Source organism: Rhinoderma darwinii, chromosome 1 (assembly GCF_050947455.1).
Source record: "Rhinoderma darwinii isolate aRhiDar2 chromosome 1, aRhiDar2.hap1, whole genome shotgun sequence".
In the NCBI taxonomy this organism is placed as follows: domain Eukaryota; kingdom Metazoa; phylum Chordata; class Amphibia; order Anura; family Rhinodermatidae; genus Rhinoderma; species Rhinoderma darwinii.
In genome coordinates, this window is record NC_134687.1 from 820,313 (window position 1) to 840,677 (window position 20,365).

Consider the following 20,365-nt stretch of genomic DNA (forward strand, 5'->3'; position numbering starts at 1 on the left):
CGAATGTCCAGGAAAAAGATTAGGGCCACACGTAGGGTGCTTCTAAAACCGGGAAACACCGCATAAAAATTGATAGCTGTCTTGTTATGGTGGCACAAGCCGGGCACCACATATTGGCGTATCTAAGGAAAAATTCCCATTTTCATTCTCCCACATAGTGTGCACACGAATTTCTGCAAAACACCTGTGGGGTTAACATGCTCACTACACCCCTAGGTGAATACCTTGAGGGTTTTGTTTCCAAAATGGGGTCACTTCTGGGGGGGACTGTTTTGGTTCCACAGGGACTTTGCAAATGCAACATAGCAACCAGAAACCAAATGCAGCAAAATCTGTACACCAAAAGCAAATGGCGCTCCTTCCCTTCTGAGCCCTGCCATGTGTCTAAACAGCAGTTTATGACCACACGTGGGGTATTGCCGTACTCCAGAGAAGTTGCTTTACAAATGTTGGGGTTCTTTTTTTCCTTTATTTGTTGAGAAAATTAAAAATTTTGAGCTAAAGCTACGTCTTATTTAAGAAAAAGGATTTTTTTTATTTTCACTGCCCAATTCTAATAAAATCTATGAAACACCTGTGGGGTCAAAATGCTCACTACACCCCTAGGTGGATTCCTTAAGGGGTGTAGTTTTCTCAATGGAGTCATTTTTTGGGCGTTTTCACGGTTTTGGTCCCTTAGGGGCTTTGCAAATGCGACATGGCCTCCGCAAACCATTCCTACTAAATTTGAGCTCCAAATGGCGCTCTTTCCCTTCTAAGCCTTGCCGTGGGTCCAAACAGCCATTTATGACCACATGTGGGGTATTGTTTTACTCGGGAGAAATTGCTTTACAAATTTTGCGGTGCTTTTTCTCCTTCAGTCCTTGTGGAAATTAGAAAAAGTTAGCTAAACCTACATTTTCTTTGAAAGAATGTAGATTTTAATTTTCATGGCCTACTTCCAATAATTTCTGCAAAAAACCTGCGGGGTCAAAATGCTCACTAGACCCCTAGATAATTTCCTCAAGGGGTGTAGTTTCCCAAATGGGGTCACTTTTGGTGGATTTCCACTGTTTTAGCACCGAAAGAGCCCTTCAAACCTGACATGGTGCCTAAAATATTTTCTAATAAAAAGGAGGCCCAAAATCCACTAGGTGCTCCTTTGCTTCGGAGGTCGGTGCTTCAGTCCATTACCACACTAGGGCCACATGTGGGGTATTTCTAAAAACTGCAGAATCTGGGCAATAAATATTGAGTTGCGTTTTTCTGGTAAAAACTTCTGTGTTACAAAAAAAATAGATTAAAAATGAATTTCTGCAAAAAAAAAAAATGAAATTTGAAAATTTCACCTTCACGTTGATTTAATTTCTGTGAAACATTTAAAGGGTTAAGAAACTTTCTAAATGCTGTTTTGAATACTTTGAGGGGTGAAGATTTTAAAATGGGGTGACTTTTTGGCGGTTTCTAATATATAAGGCCCTAAAAGCCGCTTCACAACTGAACTGGCCCCTGTAAAAATAGCCTTTTGAAATTTTCTTGAAAATGTGAGAAATTGCTGCTAAAGTTCTAAGCCTTGTAACGTCCTAGAAAAATAAAAGGACGTTCAAAAAAACGATGCAAATATAAAGTAAACATATGGGGGATGTTAATTAGCAACAATTTTGTGTGGTATAACTGCCTGTCTTACAAGCAGATACATTTAAATTTAGAAAAATGCTAATTTTTGCAATTTTTCACAAAATTTTGGTGTTTTTCACTGATAAATATTGAATTTATCGACCAAATTTTTCCACTATCATAAAGTCCAATGTCTCACGAGAAAACAATCTCAGAATCGCTTTGATAGGTAAAAGCATTCCGGAGTTATTACCACATAAAGTGAAATATGTCCGATTTTAAAAAATGGGTCTGGTCCTGAAGGCCAAAATGAGCTTGGTCCTGAAGGGGTTAATGGGTCGTATTGTTGTGGCAAATCTAGATGCCTTGGTTGTCTAAACATTGCAAATAAAAAAACGCACTTCACTTCCATAATCACGAATGAAAGTTTTCCGATAAAAAGTTTTTTCAACTGTGGTAGTGACTATGTCATCTACTTGTTACAATGCACGTGCGATCGACAATATGTGGGTCGTACCACCCAAACCCTTAGATGTAGGGTTAATAAACATAGATTCAATGTTAGGACTGGGTTTGAAAAACATAGCGTGTCCCGCCACTGTGCTACTGAACATAAGTGTAATTTTGACTCTATCACTGTGACTCCCATTGAAAAAATACCCCTTGATATATCTAATAGATTTATTAGATTAAAGCAAAGAGAAAATTTTTGGATATACAAATTGGTGACCTTATATCCTAATGGCCTTAATGATATTACAGAGTCCGCGTTGGACTAATGTCAATCTTATTTCTTTGATTGTAATTTATTAATTTTATTGATACGTTGCTTCTTAATGTCTATACTAATCTAATCCTATTAATTTTTATGCATTACTTCCAATTTCATTGATATATTGCATTTTACTATCTACATCGAGATATATTTATGTACTAATATTTCCAGAGCTATCCGATGTTGAGGGTACACATATATCCTCATAATTAAGCGTCATTTTATTATATATTTTTCACTTTTTATAAATATATACAGCATACACGTTTGCATTTTTGTTTTATAGCTGTAATTATGATATAACTATGCGATATGCTCCAGCTATTTGCTTCTTTGACTCATGGTATTGTTCCTTGCATTGAACCAGTCCGGCCACCGTAGCTGTTAGTATCTGTCATGACCACATTATTTACAATACCCCACTTTCTGGCATAGTCCTCACAGTATTTCTGTTAAACTTATAATAAATATATATCCTGCTACTTCTAATTTTTCATCTATGACTGATTAAAAACGAAGATTGGCTTATTTGCTTTTGAGTAAAAACTTCCCCCCCGCGTGTTTTTGCGCTTCACTATGTGTTCCAACACAGTTTCCCTTCTCTTCCGGTATGCCTTTGTTTACGGTTGCCATGACAACGCGCCACTATGCGCTGTATTAAAGATCTCGTACAGTGTTTTTGACATCGTACCATCTCACCCTCCCCCTGACAACTCCAGATTATCTATCCCTTCCACATACTACCTATAAAACACTGTTATGAACAACATATCGTTTGTATTGAGTGCAGCATTTTCCTGTTGTCCCTTGACTGAACGGATGATTATGTTCATTTAGTTACTGTACTAAATGTGGCCTTTTATATCAATTATTATCTGTTAGCAACCTATTTGTGACTTTTATTCACCCCATTTTTACTGTTTACTGTGTTTTGAATTTTTTGACATTGCTGAACTTTGACCTGCTGGTTTTGGCAGTTTTTTGGCCAGGAGGCTGGTCTGAACTGGCCCAATGAACTTGCTTTTCATTTTTTACTTTTGTGTATATATATGTGTGTTTTTGTACTATCCTCTTGATATGCCTGATGAAGATGCCGGTCCGGTATCGAAACGCGTAGCATTTATCGCCATTACATCAATTACATCAAGCAGCGCCGTGTATCCCGTTTTTTCTTCCCATACCATATATGGGCAGACGGTCCAGGGTCCATTGGAGGACCCCAGGACTGTCTGACCACATTTCCTGTTGTTAGGGGTACTTAGGTAACAACTGCCTGTGTACTAGAAGTATATAGATATATGCCATTACATTAAAGAATTTAAAAATAGAAAAGTAAAAAATTAAAGTAAAGTAAAGTTAAATTGAAAAAAAAATAAAAATAAAATACACATACCCATTTTTTACAATTAACATTAAAATAGAAGTCTCAATACATAAAATATACACATATTCGGTATGGTCACGACCGTAATAACCTGCACAACAAATTTAGAGATTCATTTATGATGTGTACTCTGTAAATTTTCTAAGCAGTTAGACAGAGTGGGCGGGCCCTCCTATGTCATCCAATCAACTCTCTGTGACATGATTGCGGGGTGCCGATGCATTGTCATGGCAGCAAAGGGCCTACTGAGGGAATTTAGGTCTGCCATGATAGTCCTCCTATTAAAGGTTTAATAGTAGACTGTATTGCAGTGACAATTCAACTGATCGAACTACCACATGTTCAAGTCCCCAAGTGGGGCTAAAACAAAAATGTAAAAGGAAGTTTAACAACATTTTCAACACTATGCAAAAATGTGTATATTTAGGGTATGTTCACACAGGGTGGATACGCTGCGTAAAGGCAAACCGCGTACACGCCCTGTGTGCCGCAGGGAATTCTGGGTGAAAAAAAACACCAAATTGTGGTGCAGTTTTCCGTACGAAATGTCCGCTGTGTGAAAACTGAACAGAAAAAAAAAAAAAGGATGCTTACTATGGCGATGCGTCCCTCTGACGCCCTGCAGCCTTGGGATGACGTTTCATCCCATGTGATCGCTGCAGCCTGTGATTGGCTTCAGCCGTCACGCGTCATCTCAGGAGGCCGGCCTGGACGAAGAAACACAGACTTCTGGCTTAAGTAATTTTCTACTGTATGGTAGGTCTCAAAGCATGGGTAATTACACAGTCCTGGTTTTGAAGGGCAAAAGGGGCAAAAAAAACGTGAATCGCTTCTTCGGCCATTTTTTCTACAAACTCTGCATCTTTTCTGCGGATACCTTTGCGTCTCAGTGGCAGGAACACGATGTAAAAAGTGACGCTCCGTGAGCCGCTTGACATCTTCTAACTCATGGCATCCTACTTCACCCCCTTCAAATAAAAGACGTAATTTTTTCTTGGAATTCCAGATATGTCAAGGTTCCCTGGGTCTATTTGTATATTATATAGGAATTAAAAGTAGAAACCTGCATCAGATATATTGCCACCTTCTTGTACCAGGCTCTAGTTTTCCTTTCGATCAAATAAGGTTGGAGAGCCTGGTCTGAAAGGTTGACGCCACCCATGAACCTGTTGTACTCTGTAATACAGAGCGGTCTCTGACTGTCCGCAGTAGCGCCTCTCTCTCTGACAGTGACCTTGGTGTCAGCGTGTCTAGTGCTCAGCATAAAAACCTCTCTGATATTTGCACTTAAGTGCAAGAAGTTCATCACTTGCGAAAGCAAACGATTCCCCTTGCCAGGCGCATTGAGAGAAGTCCTGGTGACACTCCTTTGCGGTTTCTGCGACCCGTCCCACAGGCCCCTGTTTTGTCAGTGTGAAGACTTTTGAAAAGTGGCGCGCTAGATTAAAAATTGTCAGTGTACACTCTAGCCTTTTTGAAGGAACGGCTGCATAAGGTCATAGATGATTCTTCCACTGGCACAAGGTTTTGTGGGCATCCTGGGGGATTTCACGGTCTCTGCCCTCATATATATTGAAGCCGCATGTGTAACCGGTCTTACTCTCACATATTTTATATAGCTTTATGCCATAGCTCACTCTCTTTGAAGGTATGTACTGCCCAAAACACATTCGCCCTTAAAATTTACAAGGGATTCATCTACACTTCAGTTCATGTCAGGAGTGTAGGATTTTAGAAATGAATCATTTAGCGCAGTAATAAAGGGCCTCAGCTTGTGAAGGCGATCGTGTCGGGGATCACTTCTTGGCAGGCTTCTAAATTATTACTAAAATGGATTAATACCTCATACCTGCTCCAGGACATTATTGACGAAAAAACATGAATAGGACTTGCTGCCCAGTAAGAACGGGTGGACTTTTTTTTTTTACAATGCCCATATTCAGAATGAGTCCTAAATTATTTTTTTATCACGTGGACATTGGTAGGAACCCAGACCCTCGCATAACCACATGCAGGCTTTTCCATAAAAAACTGCCTCACATAGAGATTCGTCTGGTCCACAATTAATTGCAAGAGCCCCTCTGTAAAAAAAATATGAAAAAAATTATGTGGGGCAAAATTCGTGGGGCAAATGCTTACGCCCGTAGTTTACATAAATTGGGGCACCTGAGGGATAACGTTTTCTGCAGGATCCCAACAAAATTGGCGGTACTATAGGATTTCGAGTTCCCACATGTGCACCTGTGGCTCGGGAACAGCGGCATCTTCCATAGGGGAGTTGTTGCGGAAGCGTCAGAAGCAATACTGGTAGCGTCATCATAAAATACTTCCGCTTCTGAAGCGGTGTCACTGCCTGAATCAGGGCACAAAATAGCATAAGCTTGCTCTGCGCTGTAAAATTTGTGCGCCCTTCTAATATGTATCCTCTAAAAAACGGTTTTTATAAACATTTTTTGTTTTATTAATTTTTTTAAATGAGATTTTATTAGAAAAATGGAAATAACCACTAACTAAAAAAAGGGGGGGGGGGGGTTACTACAATGTAATGTAATATAATGTATTCTATGTGTTTTCCAGTTTGTAACTATTCTCTCCACAGGTCTCTGTCTCTCATCTCACAAAACCACAACTGAGAGGAGAGCGGAGAGAGGCGGAGAGAAGAGGCAGGGAGAGCCCACTGTTTACATTCAGTGGGTGGCGATCGCTGTGATAGGAGGAGGTGATTGCTGTGAACACCCTATCAGAGGGTCCCCTAACATTGTCCCCAAGCCCCCAGCTGTAACCAAACAGCTGGGGTATGGAGATATCCGCTCTGCTTGCAGCGCAATCTCGTCCTAAAGCCGTGAAGAGGCGAAGCTGTAGAATGAAGCCCACTAATGACCGCCGTGAAGAGGCGTATCGGTGGTCATTAAGAGATTAAATGTTAATTTTTACCACTTATTTTGCGGCAGTAAAGGACATTTTTAGTTTAAAAGTAATGTCATATGCATTTTACAAGCATACATAAGGTATAACAGGGATTACTTGGGGTGCCAGTATAAAACCCTCAGCCTGGTATTTACAGTGTCAAGGATGGAAAACATGTGTCACAGGAGCCGTTCATAAGCAATAATACGTTTTCTCAGAACCTGTGCAGCCGTTAAATAGCCGCCAGCGTGTCTAAAAAACTGATGCTAATCCTAGTGTTAAGCCAAGTGCATGACAGGATTCATAGACCACCTGGGAGAGAATTTCTACGTGCGTTCACAACTCCCTCCGGTCCTGCACTATGTATAACGCAGTCTATCACACTATGTCACTATTATTACTCACCTGTGGAAACATCTCCTGGAATTTCCTCCTTCACTTCACTCATACATGGTGGATCACCCCTCCTCCGCTCTTCTTCTGCTTCATTTTTAGTCAGATCTTCACCCTGATTGGTCATATGTAACAATTCAGTACAATACAGCAGAAAGTCGCAAACATTTCACTCATCAAGAAACCATCCAAAATCCATGACAACATCTATGACCCCAGGACCAGAAAAGAAAACCCCTATATAGATTTGGTATAGGACTTCAGCGCCATCTACCTGATGATTCTCGGGGACATTGTGATTTTCCTCTGGACAGTCCTGGGAATACGGAGGACTGGGACATCTTTCTGCTGGATTTCTCCTACTGGATCCATCTGTAGGAAACACACAGCGACAGAATACATTACTACTGTATATCTGTCTACATATCATATGCTTCGCTCATCAATTCTAGGTTTATTTATTAGGGCCTAAATTACAATGTTGTGTTCCTCACAAACTTTCTGCTAAAACACCCAGTTAATATGTCAGACCCACAGTGAAATACCAGGAGGGAGCTGCTGTTCTATACAAAGACTCTGCTTTCACTCATTTAGGTATTTACATGGGTTGTATCTATTGTCAAATACCGTGTTAGGGAATTCTACATGTCAAGAGAGGGAACCCACGATGAAGACCCTCATCTTTTATCAGTACAATGAAGTACTTGCAGTAAGGAGAACTACTCAAAGTTTCCTCTCCACCAGGGATGGGAGACCACCGAGGCGTTGGAGAATGCTCTACATTTATATAACCTCGAGTTTCCTTTCCCTCGGAAGGCAAGTTTTCTCTCCTAAGGTGAATAATGAAAAAAAACCAAAAGAAATATATATAAAATTTAGTGGTAATTTTGCTCTCAAAGTTGTGATACTCTGTGTTAAGACTCCTTTATGTCATAGACAGCAGTAACTTTTTCATTAATTTGTGCTGCAGTAGCTCTTCGTTGGGATCAGACCAGATGGGCTAGACTTTGCTCCCCACACATCAATGAGCTTTGGGCGCCTATGGCCCTGTCATCGGTTCTCCTTCCTTCGAGCACTTTTGGTAGGTACTAACCATTGCATAGCAGGAGCACCCCACAATACCGGCTGTTTTGGAGATGCTCGGACCCAGTTTTCTAGCATCATAATATGGTACTCATCAAAGTCACTTAGATCCTTACACTTCTCCATTTTCCTGCTTCCAAAATCAACTTCAAAAATGGACTGTTCGCTGGCTGATATATTCAAACCCTTGTCAAAAGTGAGACATCTGGTTTAAGACCTCTTGGTTAAGAGACCTTTCCTCCTAATTTATCATATATTGGCTTAGATAATCTGTATTTACATTGTCTGAACCCTACAAATGGACAGGAGATAGGTATAAGATGTGAATCTCTGCTAGCCTCAGAAGCTGATCTCCTGCTTGTCTGTTGAAATTGAATCAATGGGCGGATAAAACGCTTCCCACCCTGACAGGTTTAAATCTGTGGTAATGACAAGTTGAGAGAATCTGTCCACCAACCCAGAGAAGCTACAACCAAAAAGGACAGGGATCGAGAAAGGTCTAAAAAGAAAAAGTGCTTCTTCCCAAGTTCTTAGGATCTCTGCCTGGAGGGCTCGAGTGCAACTGAGCTCGCCGCACTACTTGGATACATGAGGTCATGACTCCAAAAGCAGACATAAAATGCCTGAGGGTGACCACCTTGGAAACTCTCAATGAGTCTTCTTTCTCCGTCACTTACGGTTCTTTTGGCTGGGGAAGGAAGAAGGAATGTTTACTACAGTGAATAGGACAGAGCTGCAATACCGGGCAAAGCCACTACAGAATGTGCAGACCTGTTAAAGGTAAACAATGCAGGGGACGGACACAATGCTTGTTGGAGTGCCACAGCCACTTCAGATCAGCTGATCAGCAGGGTGCTGGGAGTTGGATCCCCACTGATTTGATATTGATGAGAATGTGTCCGCGGTTGCTGAACGCCTGCATGTCCTACTTACCACTGGCAGCCGAGACCACAGGACTCTCTTCTTGCCGGCGTCTCTCTTCCCGGAGACTCCAGCACACGCAGCTGCAGCTCCAGACTCCTTCCTGTAGCACCAATGAAAAAAAGTTTCCTACCAATCCCTATGCACCCTGGACAATATAAAAGGACTCTGCGATCTTATTCCTTGCCTGAGCGTTGTTGTGTCTGTCAATGTTCGTTATTACAAATGGTCCCTTAGTTGTATCCTGTATCCCGTGCTCCCGTATCCTGTATCCAGTAATTGTGTTTGTTCTAGTGCAAAGTCTAGTGTTGGAGTGGAGTATCATCTGTGCCGAGTCTCTGGCAAACCTTCTATCCAGGAACACTTGTTCTAAAGACTATAATTTTGTATGACTAGCTGCTACTCCGCTACAGTGGAGCGGCCTAGTGGGTCCACATACACCACAGCCGTGACAGTACACTCAGGCCATGGATCCCGCTGGTCAACCTAAAAGCGTGGTCCAGACGATGCAAGCGGACATGCGTGACCTCCGGGCACACAAGGATCAGCTCCTGCACACTGTAAGCTCCATAATTACCCATTTGGATCTTTCTTCTGACTGATTCCGCTGCTCCATCACCGGCTATCCCTCCTGCCTGTCCTGGGTCTGCAAATTCGTTGCCTCTACCTCCTCGCTATGACGGGGATTCTAAGACCTATAGAGGCTTCATCAACCATTGTACGATCCACTTCAAGTTACGTGCCCCTCTCTTCCCCTCAGATGAGGCCAAGGTCGCTTTTATTATTTCTCTCCTCTCTGGCAAAGCCCTCGCATGGGCGAACCCTATCTTGGAATGAGAGGGCCCAGAACTCTATGATCTGCCACTATTTCTAGAGACTTTTCGTACAGCGTTCGAGGAAACGGGTCGAACATCTTCTGCACTGTAGGAGATACGCCATCTCCTTCCATACACTGGCAGAGGAGCTGGCTTGTAATAATGAGGCTTTAGTGGCAACTTTCTGGCAGGGTCTTGCCTCTCATATTAAGGATGAACTGGCAGCTCGAGAGCTTCCGGCTATCATGGATGCCCTAATACATCTGGAAACCTGAATCGATATGAGGATCCAGGAGCGCACTCTGGAAGTTCGTCGGGAGAAAAAGCCGTGTCGACTGGCACCAACATTTCAAAGGCCTCTACTGCCCTGTTCTGCTGCACCTATGGAGGAACCTATGCAGATAGACAGACTCCGACTGTCCGACCAGTAACGGCAATGCAGGCGATAGACTAGGTTAGTACTGTGGCCACAAGGGATATTTCGTGCGCCAATGCCAATAAAAGCGGGGAAACTCCAGCACCTAGGCTTGATTGAAGAAACAATCCTAGGTGAATCTGCCTCGACCACTAAATTCTCTCCAAAACGTTCTATTTATATTAAGGATCTCACACTGTTCCTGCTTACTTGGATTCTGGAGCAGCTGCCAACTTCATCCACCAGGATTTAGTAGATCGTCTCCATTTGGCCACTGTACCTCTGGCGGTCGCTTCTGTTGATGGAAAACCTCTGCTAACTCCTATCCTGTCTATCAACAAACCTCTGAGATTACAGATAGGAGTCCTTCATTCTGAATCTAACACATTCTATGTCCTATCAAAAGCTATAAACCCCCTCCTGCTGGGATTGCCATGGCTTTGCCAGCACGCTTCAGTCCTTGGTTGGAATTCTGGAGAGGTCCTCCAATGGGGACCCCGATGTATTCACCACTGTCTGCCTCGGGTTCGACCTGTTATTTCTCCTCTGCCTCTCTCTCTGGACTGCCTCCACAATATGCTAGTTACGCAGATGTTTTCAGCAAAAGAAAAGGCAGAGGTTCTTCCTCCTCATCGCCATTATGACTGTCCTATTCTGCTGCTTCCCGAAGCCTCTACCCCTCACGGACAGGTTTATCCTCTCTCCTTGCCGGAAACCCAGGCCATTTGGCTTTTGGAGTGCAGATTATGCTGGATTGGTTTCTGGGTGCTATGTCATATTTGCAAAGCCCCTGAGGTACCGATACAGGGGGAATTCTGGAGAAGTGACTCCATTTGGGAAACTACACCCCACTAGGGGTGAAATTATTAGAATCGGACAGTGGGAAGAAAAAAAGAATTTCTCCAATAATACGTCGTTTAAGCTTTTTCATTTTCACAAGGAATAAAAGGAGAGAAAGCACCCCAACATTTGTAAACAGAGTAGAGAAATACCACATGTGTGGTAATAAACTGCTGTTTGGGCACACGGCGGGGCTCAGAAAGTAAAGAGCGCCATTTGGCTTTTGGAGTGCAGATTTTGCTGGATTGTTTTCTAGGCACAATGTCACATTTGCAATGCCCCTAAGGTACCAGTCCAGTGGTACCCCCCAGAAGTGACCCCATTTTGGAAACCACACCCCTCAAGGCATTTATCAAAGGATGTAGTGAACATTTAGACCCCACAGGTGTTTTTCAGAAATAAATGCACTGCGGATGGTGCAAAGTGAAAATTGCCATTTTCCCACAGATATGCCATTTCAGTGCCAAATATGTTGTGCCCAGCTTGTGCCACTTAAGACAGCCCCCAAAAAATCCTGCTTGGGCACAGTGTAGGGCTCAGATGGGAGGGAGCAATAGTTGGCTTTTGGAGCATGGATTTTGCTTGGTGGTAGTTTGGTGTGAATATAGCCTTACTCATGATTTTAGTCAAATGAGTCCATTAGGCACATGCACAACCTAGGTTTATTTTTGTTAGTGGGGCGGATCATAATTGCGTGTGAATTATTAGGATCATTGCTAACCCAAATTTTTTTTAAGCATATGATGCATGGCACAGGCCGAATATCTGTGTTAAATAAAACAATGTTGGGTGAAGTAATAAACAGACCTTTCTATTTTCATCCTTTACAGGTCCATCTATGGGATAAAGGTGTGGCCAGGTACAGTGACCGGAACCTACGTGAGGATTCGTGGTTAGCAGGGTGCGAGGTAGTGTAACCGGCCTGGAGTTGCTTTTCAAATGCGGAGGAAAACTAACTGGTGAATAGGTCTCAAGAAAGGTTTTTTTTAACGTAATTGTTTTTGTTCCAGTTTTTTTTTTAGATTTTATTTAAAAGGGGTTTTCCCATGAGGGACATTTATGACATATCCACATAATATGTCATAAATGTCAGATAGATGCAAGTCCCACCTCGGAGCACCCCAACCTCTCTCTAGAACAGGGCCCCCTAATCCCCCTTCTAGCTTTTTGTGCTCCCGGCCATTTCCTGATTATATGGTCGGGTGTTATGTTAACAGTGTAACTCGCTGAGCTACGCGGTTTCCCAATCAGAAATGTTGCAGGTGAGTGAACACTTGACTCATCCATCGATCGATAATTAAAATGAAGCAGCTAAAGCGCTTGGGTGAGGGTTGTGCCGCTTCATTACAGATCCGCTTTCTTCGGAAAGCCGCACAATACATAACTTATTGCCCTATGGAGTAAAATACAATATAGAAACCACTATTCAATCCAGAAAACAACAGAGAGGAAAACCAACTTCTCTGTGTTAGGGAATATTTATTAAGCTGTCCATCGCCCTAAGGGTCACTGCTCTAAACGAGTGTTAGCCCGCCTTATGGACATTCAACATCCTAATCCCCCAACAATGACAATAAAACACAAAAATAATAATTATTTCATTTCATGCCCTGCTAATAACAATTGAGAACTAGATCGATCTTTCTTCCCAGATAAGAATACAAATATAGCGTTGTTATCCCACCAATAGTGGTAGTTTGGGTCTAGGACGTTACCCTAACCAGAATAGAAAACATTCGATCAATAATATTGAGCCAACAGCACCCCCTTGTGGAGTTTCTTTGACCGGCCAAGCAGGGAGCTGTCCAGCATTTCAGCAACTCGCAGCGTCGGTCCCTCCGTACATGCCGGTTCATAGCGGACAGAGCTGTCCAGCACTTTAGAGCGGCGTCACTATGACAACACAGACGCTCATTTTATAGATTACGTACCACACATTCTACAGCTCTATACTGTAGGTTTTTGAGAAACTTAAAAGTCCAGTTATGTTTGTAATGACGGGGTAGGGATACAGACAGGTGAGCCCTAATCTACCCGCCACTCAGTCCCTGCCTACTTGCAACGACCCGTCCTAGGCGACGGGGTACAACTGGGCAACGGTCCCTACGCTCAGTAAGTGCACAACAGACAAGGGTACACAGAAGCTAGGGAAATGGGGCAGTTGCCCACGGAGACACCAAGAGCAACGAGAGTAGTGAACGAGCTGAGTCAAACCAGGAGTGTACGGGGTACAAAACGCAGAGCAGAAGAGTGGTCAGTAAAGCCAAGGTCAATAACAAGCAGAGGATCAGTAGTTCAAGCAGCAGCAGAGCCAGGAAACAAGCAGAGCAGAAGAGTGGTCAGTAAAGCCAAGGTCAACAACAAGCAGAGGATGAGTAGTTCAAGCAGCAGCAGAGCCAGGAAACAAGCAGAGCAGATTCACAGGCAAAGGAGGAACAGGAAAGGCAGGTATAAATAGAAAGTGGGCGGGAGCTAGCTCCGTCTGGCCAGGCTGTGATAGGCTCTCCCACTCCTAAGCCTGCCATCCTGAGTGGTGGAAGATGGAGTCAGTCTCACAGACATAGGAGCAGGTGCAGCCTGATTACCCACGGGCGGCGACACAGAAGCTGTGTCTGGCAGATCCTTTACAATGTTTGGATAGGAAATACAGATCCATATCAGTAAAAGTGCCAGCTATTAAATAGGAGTATACAGAAAAGAACACCAACGATCTGGTTCGGATGTCTTATTTGTAATAATGGTTTTTAATCATTTTAGTACAGTTTTAATATCATTTTAGCCTGGTTTTATAGTGTATGTGCACCGGCAGAGGAACAGGAGTCCACCACTCCCACTGTGAACTATCACCTGCACATTTGACCCAGAAGTGGTTAGTGGTCGAGACGCGTAGCTTCCTGGACCATATATAGACACATATGCTGTTGACCCATACAAGTGTTTTTTTATGAAATAAAGTATTTTTTTATACTTCACTGACCAAGAGGCGTTCTCCATTACTGGGGACATTGACCGACTCCAAACGTGAGCGCAGGAGCGCCTTCATCAAGGAGTGATCGTTTTCCAAGTGTTTTTTAACCCAAGTTTGGATTTGTGGGTGTCCGTTTGCCGAGATGTTTGAAACTAATGGGTAGAAGTGCTCATCCGAGCACTTTGCCTTTTTGGTTGTAATCGGCAAACATAGTATTTTTGAAAACAGCCTCGCACATTTAAAAACACGTCTTCATCATGGAGACGCACTCATATAGACTTTCTATGTGAACCCCTCTCCATGCATACTAGTATTGTGAATCAGAGCCAAATAGTAAAAATGCTCGGGTGAGCGCTTTTGCCTGTTTGTTTAACAATATCAGAGGAGGTCTCGGCATCCGGACACCCAGCAATCAAAACTACTGACATGTCACAAGTTCGTTTTTTTCTATTGTAAAATAAGACACTTTTTAAGAAAGACGCAGCGTGACTTTATAACGGAGCCAAAAATGAAAATTTCTTTAGAAAAAAAAAACGTCAATGTGCGTTTTTCTTAAAAAAAAATAAAACAAGGACACTCCAGCGGATTTAAATCAAGTACATCACATAATTTTTGGTCACTAGATTCCAACTGACGAAGCGACGCTGGAAGCACAATCTTCTTTTTACACGTTCACATAAATTTCCAAAAAAATACACGATACATATTTAGAGTAAAATCTATTTTTATGGTTGAATGGGGGAATTCAAGTTAAGACCTTGAAAACGAAAATAAAAGGCCAATAATAAACATAATAAAATAAAAATGTAAACAAAATGGCAGAAGATGCGATTCACTGGTGGGACATAGTCAGATTTGCAAAGTGACCCATGAGAACCATCAGTCCTGCTCAGGCTGCACATCACAGAGGCATGAAAATTACCGGGTCCCGGCACCTTCAGGACTCATGAAGTAGTCCGCAAAGGCATCTCTCACCTGTACAGCATGGTTGGATGCACTACCAAAGAAACAGTTTACTGGTAGGTCACTAAAAGTTGCCTGTGGCTCCGCTTCCATGTCCGAACTGTCATTGTCGCGAACATAGTTGTGGAGCATACAGGCAGCTTTAGGGACCATGTCAACTGTGTCCTCATCCAACTACATTGCACACACCCTCCACTTACTACTCATGAACCCGAAGGTGCACTCCACGAAGAGTCATGTCCGGCTCAGCCTCATGTTGAAGACTCTTCTCCAGGCATCCAGTCCCCTCCGTGGGCATGGGCGCATCGGATTAGTCATCAGCGATAGGCCTCCTCCCTTACCATGACGAAAGGCAGTGGATACGTGGTCTTGGGTGGGGCAGAGTTACCAGATCTAACAGCACTCACCGTCCAAATGACTAGCACATCAGTGCACGGGGCCCCAGTACTGCCATAGGTGCCGACTATGAACAAACTATTACGAAGCATCAGCCACTGCCATCAGGACCACAGAAAAGTACTTCTTGTAATTGAAGTAATGCGATCCTGAGTGCGGTGGCTGCGGCACACGGATGTGCTTCTCGTTGACGGCGCCTATGCAGACAAAGCCTCCTGCCGCTGCAACCAGGTCTCCTGGGTCAGACTGGGCATCGCAATGGCGGGCGAGTGCTGCCAGGTCATTTGGCATGTACTCCTCACATATCCAGAGATGGTAGATTTACCAAACTGGAATTGAGGGTGCAGAGATGCGTAACTCCCCCAGTTGCCAAAAATCTGAGAGAGAAAACAAAAACCAATTAGTACAATGAGTAATAACATATATATACATGCCTATCTTGACTATACCCACCAATATTTAGAATAAAAATTAGTAAAGATGGCAAAAAACAAATAAAAATAATAATAAATTACAAAAAAATCTCACCGCAATGTGAGTAGCAGCCTCTCCGGAGGACTGATGGACCTCCTCATGGTGGCGTCCTGATGAATGAGATTTTCTGCCAGGATCCCATCCAACCTATCAATGCATGGGTAGTCAATATGCAAAAGTCAATAGCTGTAAAGAAACATAAAAATGAATTAACCCCTTTAAAGCCCAAGCCATTTTTTGTGTTTTAGTTTTTTATTTTTCTGTCGTAGTGGTGTAAAGGATTTTTTATTTTTGGTAAGAGGATTTGTAGTTTTCATTGGCACCATTTAAAGTACCATATAATGTACCGGCAAACGGAAAAAAAAATATGTGTGGTGTTTAGTTGGAAAACGTCTTTCACCATGCAGTCAAAACGTCACCTTAATTGCATTCTGATTCTCGATACGATTACGGCGATATCAAATTTATTTAGTTTTTTTGTGTTTTACTACTTCTACAAAAACAAATAAATAACTATTTGTTAAAAAAAAATTGTTTTGCATCAGCAAATTCTGAGAGGCACGGGTTAAACAGGAGCAGAAAAAGGCAGACCTGGGGGCCTCCTTTGGGCCCCCAGGATGCCTCCATTGGGCCCCCAGGATGCCAGGACAACCATTGGCACCCCACGATTGCATTGCAGGTGAGTGGGTGGAGGCATGAGCGGTCAGAGGAGGGTCGCCCCCTCTTTCTAACGGTTTAGATGCCGCCGTCGCGATTGATGGCGCCATCTAAGTGGTTAACCCTCCAGGATAAGAGCTCTCTCTGTTCCTGGCCGTTCGTGCGAAGTGTCAGACATATTACACAGCGGACATCCGCAATAGTTTCACAACTGCACCCATACAGCTGTGTCATGGTGCGTCAAGGGTTTAGTCACCAAAATAATGCTAAAAAAATAATGACATTTTTGCTGGGACAAGTCATTTTTATTCAGATCAGGACGGCTGATATTTCAAGCCTTTGGCAACCACAATGTAGCCTGTGAGGTGCCAATAGGGGGGGGGGGGGGGCTCTTTATTGGCTTCTATAGCCAGGAGCGTGCGGACATTATGGACATTAGATTCTAGTCAGGAGCGTGCGGACATTATTGACATTAGCTTCTATAGCCAGGAGCGTGCGGACATTATTGACATTATCTTCTATAGACAGGAGCGTGCGGACATTATTGACATTAGCTTCTATAGCCAGGAGCGTGCGGACATTATTGACATTAGCTTCTATAGCCAGGAGCGTGCTGACATTATTGACATTAGCTTCTATAGCCAGGAGCGTGCGGACATTACGGACATTAGCTTCTATAGCCAGGAGCGTGCGGACATTACGGACATTAGCTTCTATAGCCTGGAGCGTGCAGACATTATGGACATTAGCTTCTATAGCCAGGAGCGTGCGGACATTACGGACATTAGCTTCTATAGCCTGGAGCGTGCGGACATTATGGACATTAGCTTCTATAGCCTGGAGCGTGCGGACATTATTGACATTAGCTTCTATAGCCAGGAGCGTGCGGACATTATTGACATTAGCTTCTATAGCCAGGAGCGTGCGGACATTACGGACATTAGCTTCTATAGCCTGGAGCGTGCGGACATTATGGACATTAGCTTCTATAGCCTGGAGCGTGCGGACATTATGGACATTAGCTTCTATAGCCTGGAGCGTGCGGACATTATTGACATTAGCTTCTATAGCCAGGAGCGTGCGGACATTACGGACATTAGCTTCTATAGCCTGGAGCGTGCGGACATTATGGACATTAGCTTCTATAGCCAGGAGCGTGCGGACATTATGGACATTAGCTTCTATAGCCAGGAGCGTGCGGACATTATGGACATCAGCTTCTATAGCCAGGAGCGTGCGGACATTATGGACATTAGCTTCTATAGCCAGGAGCGTGCGGACATTATTGACATTAGCTTCTATAGCCTGGAGCGTGCGGATATTATGGACATCAGCTTCTATAGCCAGGAGCGTGCGGACATTATGGACATTAGATTCTAGTCAGGAGCGTGCGGACATTATTGACATTAGCTTCTATAGCCAGGAGCGTGCGGACATTATGGGCATTAGCTTCTATAGCCAGGAGCGTGCGGACATTATGGACATTAGCTTCTATAGCCTGGAGCGTGCGGACATTATGGACATTAGCTTCTATAGCCAGGAGCGTGCGGACATTATTGACATTAGCTTCTATAGCCAGGAGCGTGCAGACATTATTGACATTAGCTTCTATAGCCAGGAGCGTGCAGACATTATTGACATTAGCTTCTATAGCCAGGAGTGTGCGGACATTACGGACATTAGCTTCTATAGCCAGGAGCGTGCGGACATTATTGACATTAGCTTCTATAGCCAGGAGCGTGCAGACATTATTGACATTAGCTTCTATAGCCAGGAGCGTGCGGACATTATTGACATTAGCTTCTATAGCCAGGAGCGTGCGGACATTATTGACATTGGCTTCTATAGCCTGGAGCGTGCGGACATTACGGACATTAGCTTCTATAGCCAGGAGCGTGCGGACATTATTGACATTAGCTTCTATAGCCAGGAGCGTGCAGACATTATTGACATTAGCTTCTATAGCCAGGAGCGTGCGGACATTATTGACATTAGCTTCTATAGCCAGGAGCGTGCGGACATTATTGACATTGGCTTCTATAGCCTGGAGCGTGCGGACATTATTGACATTAGCTTCTATAGCCAGGAGCGTGCAGACATTATTGACATTAGCTTCTATAGCCAGGAGCGTGCGGACATTATTGACATTAGCTTCTATAGCCTGGAGCGTGCGGACATTATTGACATTAGCTTCTATAGCCAGGAGCGTGCGGACATTATTGACATTGGCTTCTATAGCCTGGAGCGTGCGGACATTACGGACATTAGCTTCTATAGCCAGGAGCGTGCGGACATTATTGACATTAGCTTCTATAGCCAGGAGCGCGCTATTCCTGCATTTGTTGAGCGCTAAATTAAAAAAACACATCACCATTTTGTACGGTTGCAGCGTGGAAAACTTGGAGCCAGAAAAAAACGACTCTCCACCCATCGTAGATCTGTGTAGAGCTTTCCAGGGTGTCCCCTCTGTGGCTGCAATGGGTTTATAGAGTGGCCCAGTAGCGGCGGCTTTATCGACGTGACTCTTCCTCCTGTGAACGAGAAGTGTTAAACATTAAAGAAATTATTGAATTTACAATATATGGCTAATAATAGAGGGTATAAAAAGTGTTGGTCAAAACTTACCTCATGAAACCTACGCCGATGGACCGCATTGACATCAACCTTCACGAGCAGGCGCATTTCCCACCTTAATCCTCTTGTGGGGTCCCAGATTTGTCCTGTGGAGGATTTATATCCATTTTGCTTTTTACTAGATTCTCTAGAGGCTACTCCTACAAACTACTCTCTAGTACTGTGCATAAAATTGCACCTAGGAAAAGGACGGTTGGAGTTTCCATAGTAGTACAGTGGGTAGTACAACCTCTAGACCGCCATCTTTAAAATATATATAAAAAAAAAAAGCGTCAAAGAAAGTGTCAATAGAACGTGTCAAAAAATGCGCGCAGTACAAAACCACCACAAAAGACCTGATGATTTGCACACTGAAGTGCGCAGATTATCAGGAAACTGCAATTTTCTCAACAGTTTAGAGTCACTATTAAAAGACCGACTCGTGTGTGATGTCAGAGATGAGGAACTTTGGAGAAAGTCGTCAGCTGAACAAAATGTAAACTCTGCTATACGTCAGGAGGAGGCAACACGAGGAGGCAACACGGAGGAGGCAACACGAGGAGGCAACACGGGGGAGGCAACAAGAGGGGGCAACAAGGAGGAGGCAACACGGAGGAGGCAACACGAGGAGGCAACACGAGGAGGCAACAAGGGGGAGGCAACAAGGGGGAGGCAACAAGGGGAGGCAACACGGAGGAGGCAACACGGAGGAGGCAACACTGAGGAGGCAACACTGAGGAGGCAACACGAGGAGGCAACAAGGAGGAGGCAACCAGAGGGGGCAACAAGGAGGAGGCAACAAGGAGGAGGCAACAAGGAGGAGGCAACAAGAGGCTGCCATCTTCTACTTACATCTGAACCATTAATCAAATACTTCACCATTTTGTTTTCATGCAGAATCATTGAATGAATTTTTATCTCCAAAAGAAAAGCCCCAGCGCCTCTTACATGTTTACGCCAGTGGCCCGGGCGTGCTGTTTCACCATAGGAGGCCGCAGTTATTTTAGCCTCTCTGAGCCCGGCATCCGCGCTGCAAGTTTACTCCTATTCTCTATTTTTTCCCATCCTCCATGGCCACATCACTTTGGTCATCTGATGGGCATGAGTGGTTGGGAGAAGAAGCGCCGGAGTCCCTGAGCCGACCCTGCCTCACTCTCCTGTATCT

At 43.7% G+C, this 20,365-nt stretch overlaps 1 protein-coding gene and 1 long non-coding RNA gene across 2 annotated transcripts in view; both read right to left on the reverse strand.

Annotated features, from left to right (window-relative positions):
• The window catches only part of LOC142665212 (uncharacterized), a 112,939-nt gene that overhangs the window by 12,416 nt on the left and 80,158 nt on the right, over positions 1-20,365 (reverse strand). The window contains exons 13-18 of the mRNA XM_075844827.1: positions 15,020-15,234; positions 9,072-9,162; positions 8,149-8,324; positions 7,722-7,885; positions 7,330-7,493; positions 7,068-7,170 (exon numbers count right to left, since the gene is read on the reverse strand). Coding sequence (XP_075700942.1) covers positions 7,068-7,170; positions 7,330-7,493; positions 7,722-7,885; positions 8,149-8,324; positions 9,072-9,162; positions 15,020-15,234 — 913 coding nt within the window. The remainder of the gene's footprint in view (positions 1-7,067; positions 7,171-7,329; positions 7,494-7,721; positions 7,886-8,148; positions 8,325-9,071; positions 9,163-15,019; positions 15,235-20,365) is intronic.
• LOC142748083 (uncharacterized) lies at positions 15,680-19,292 on the reverse strand. Its single transcript, XR_012882131.1, has 3 exons — positions 19,213-19,292; positions 18,959-19,118; positions 15,680-16,116 (listed from the first exon to the last, which is right to left on the reverse strand). It is a non-coding gene; the product is annotated as an uncharacterized LOC142748083 (long non-coding RNA).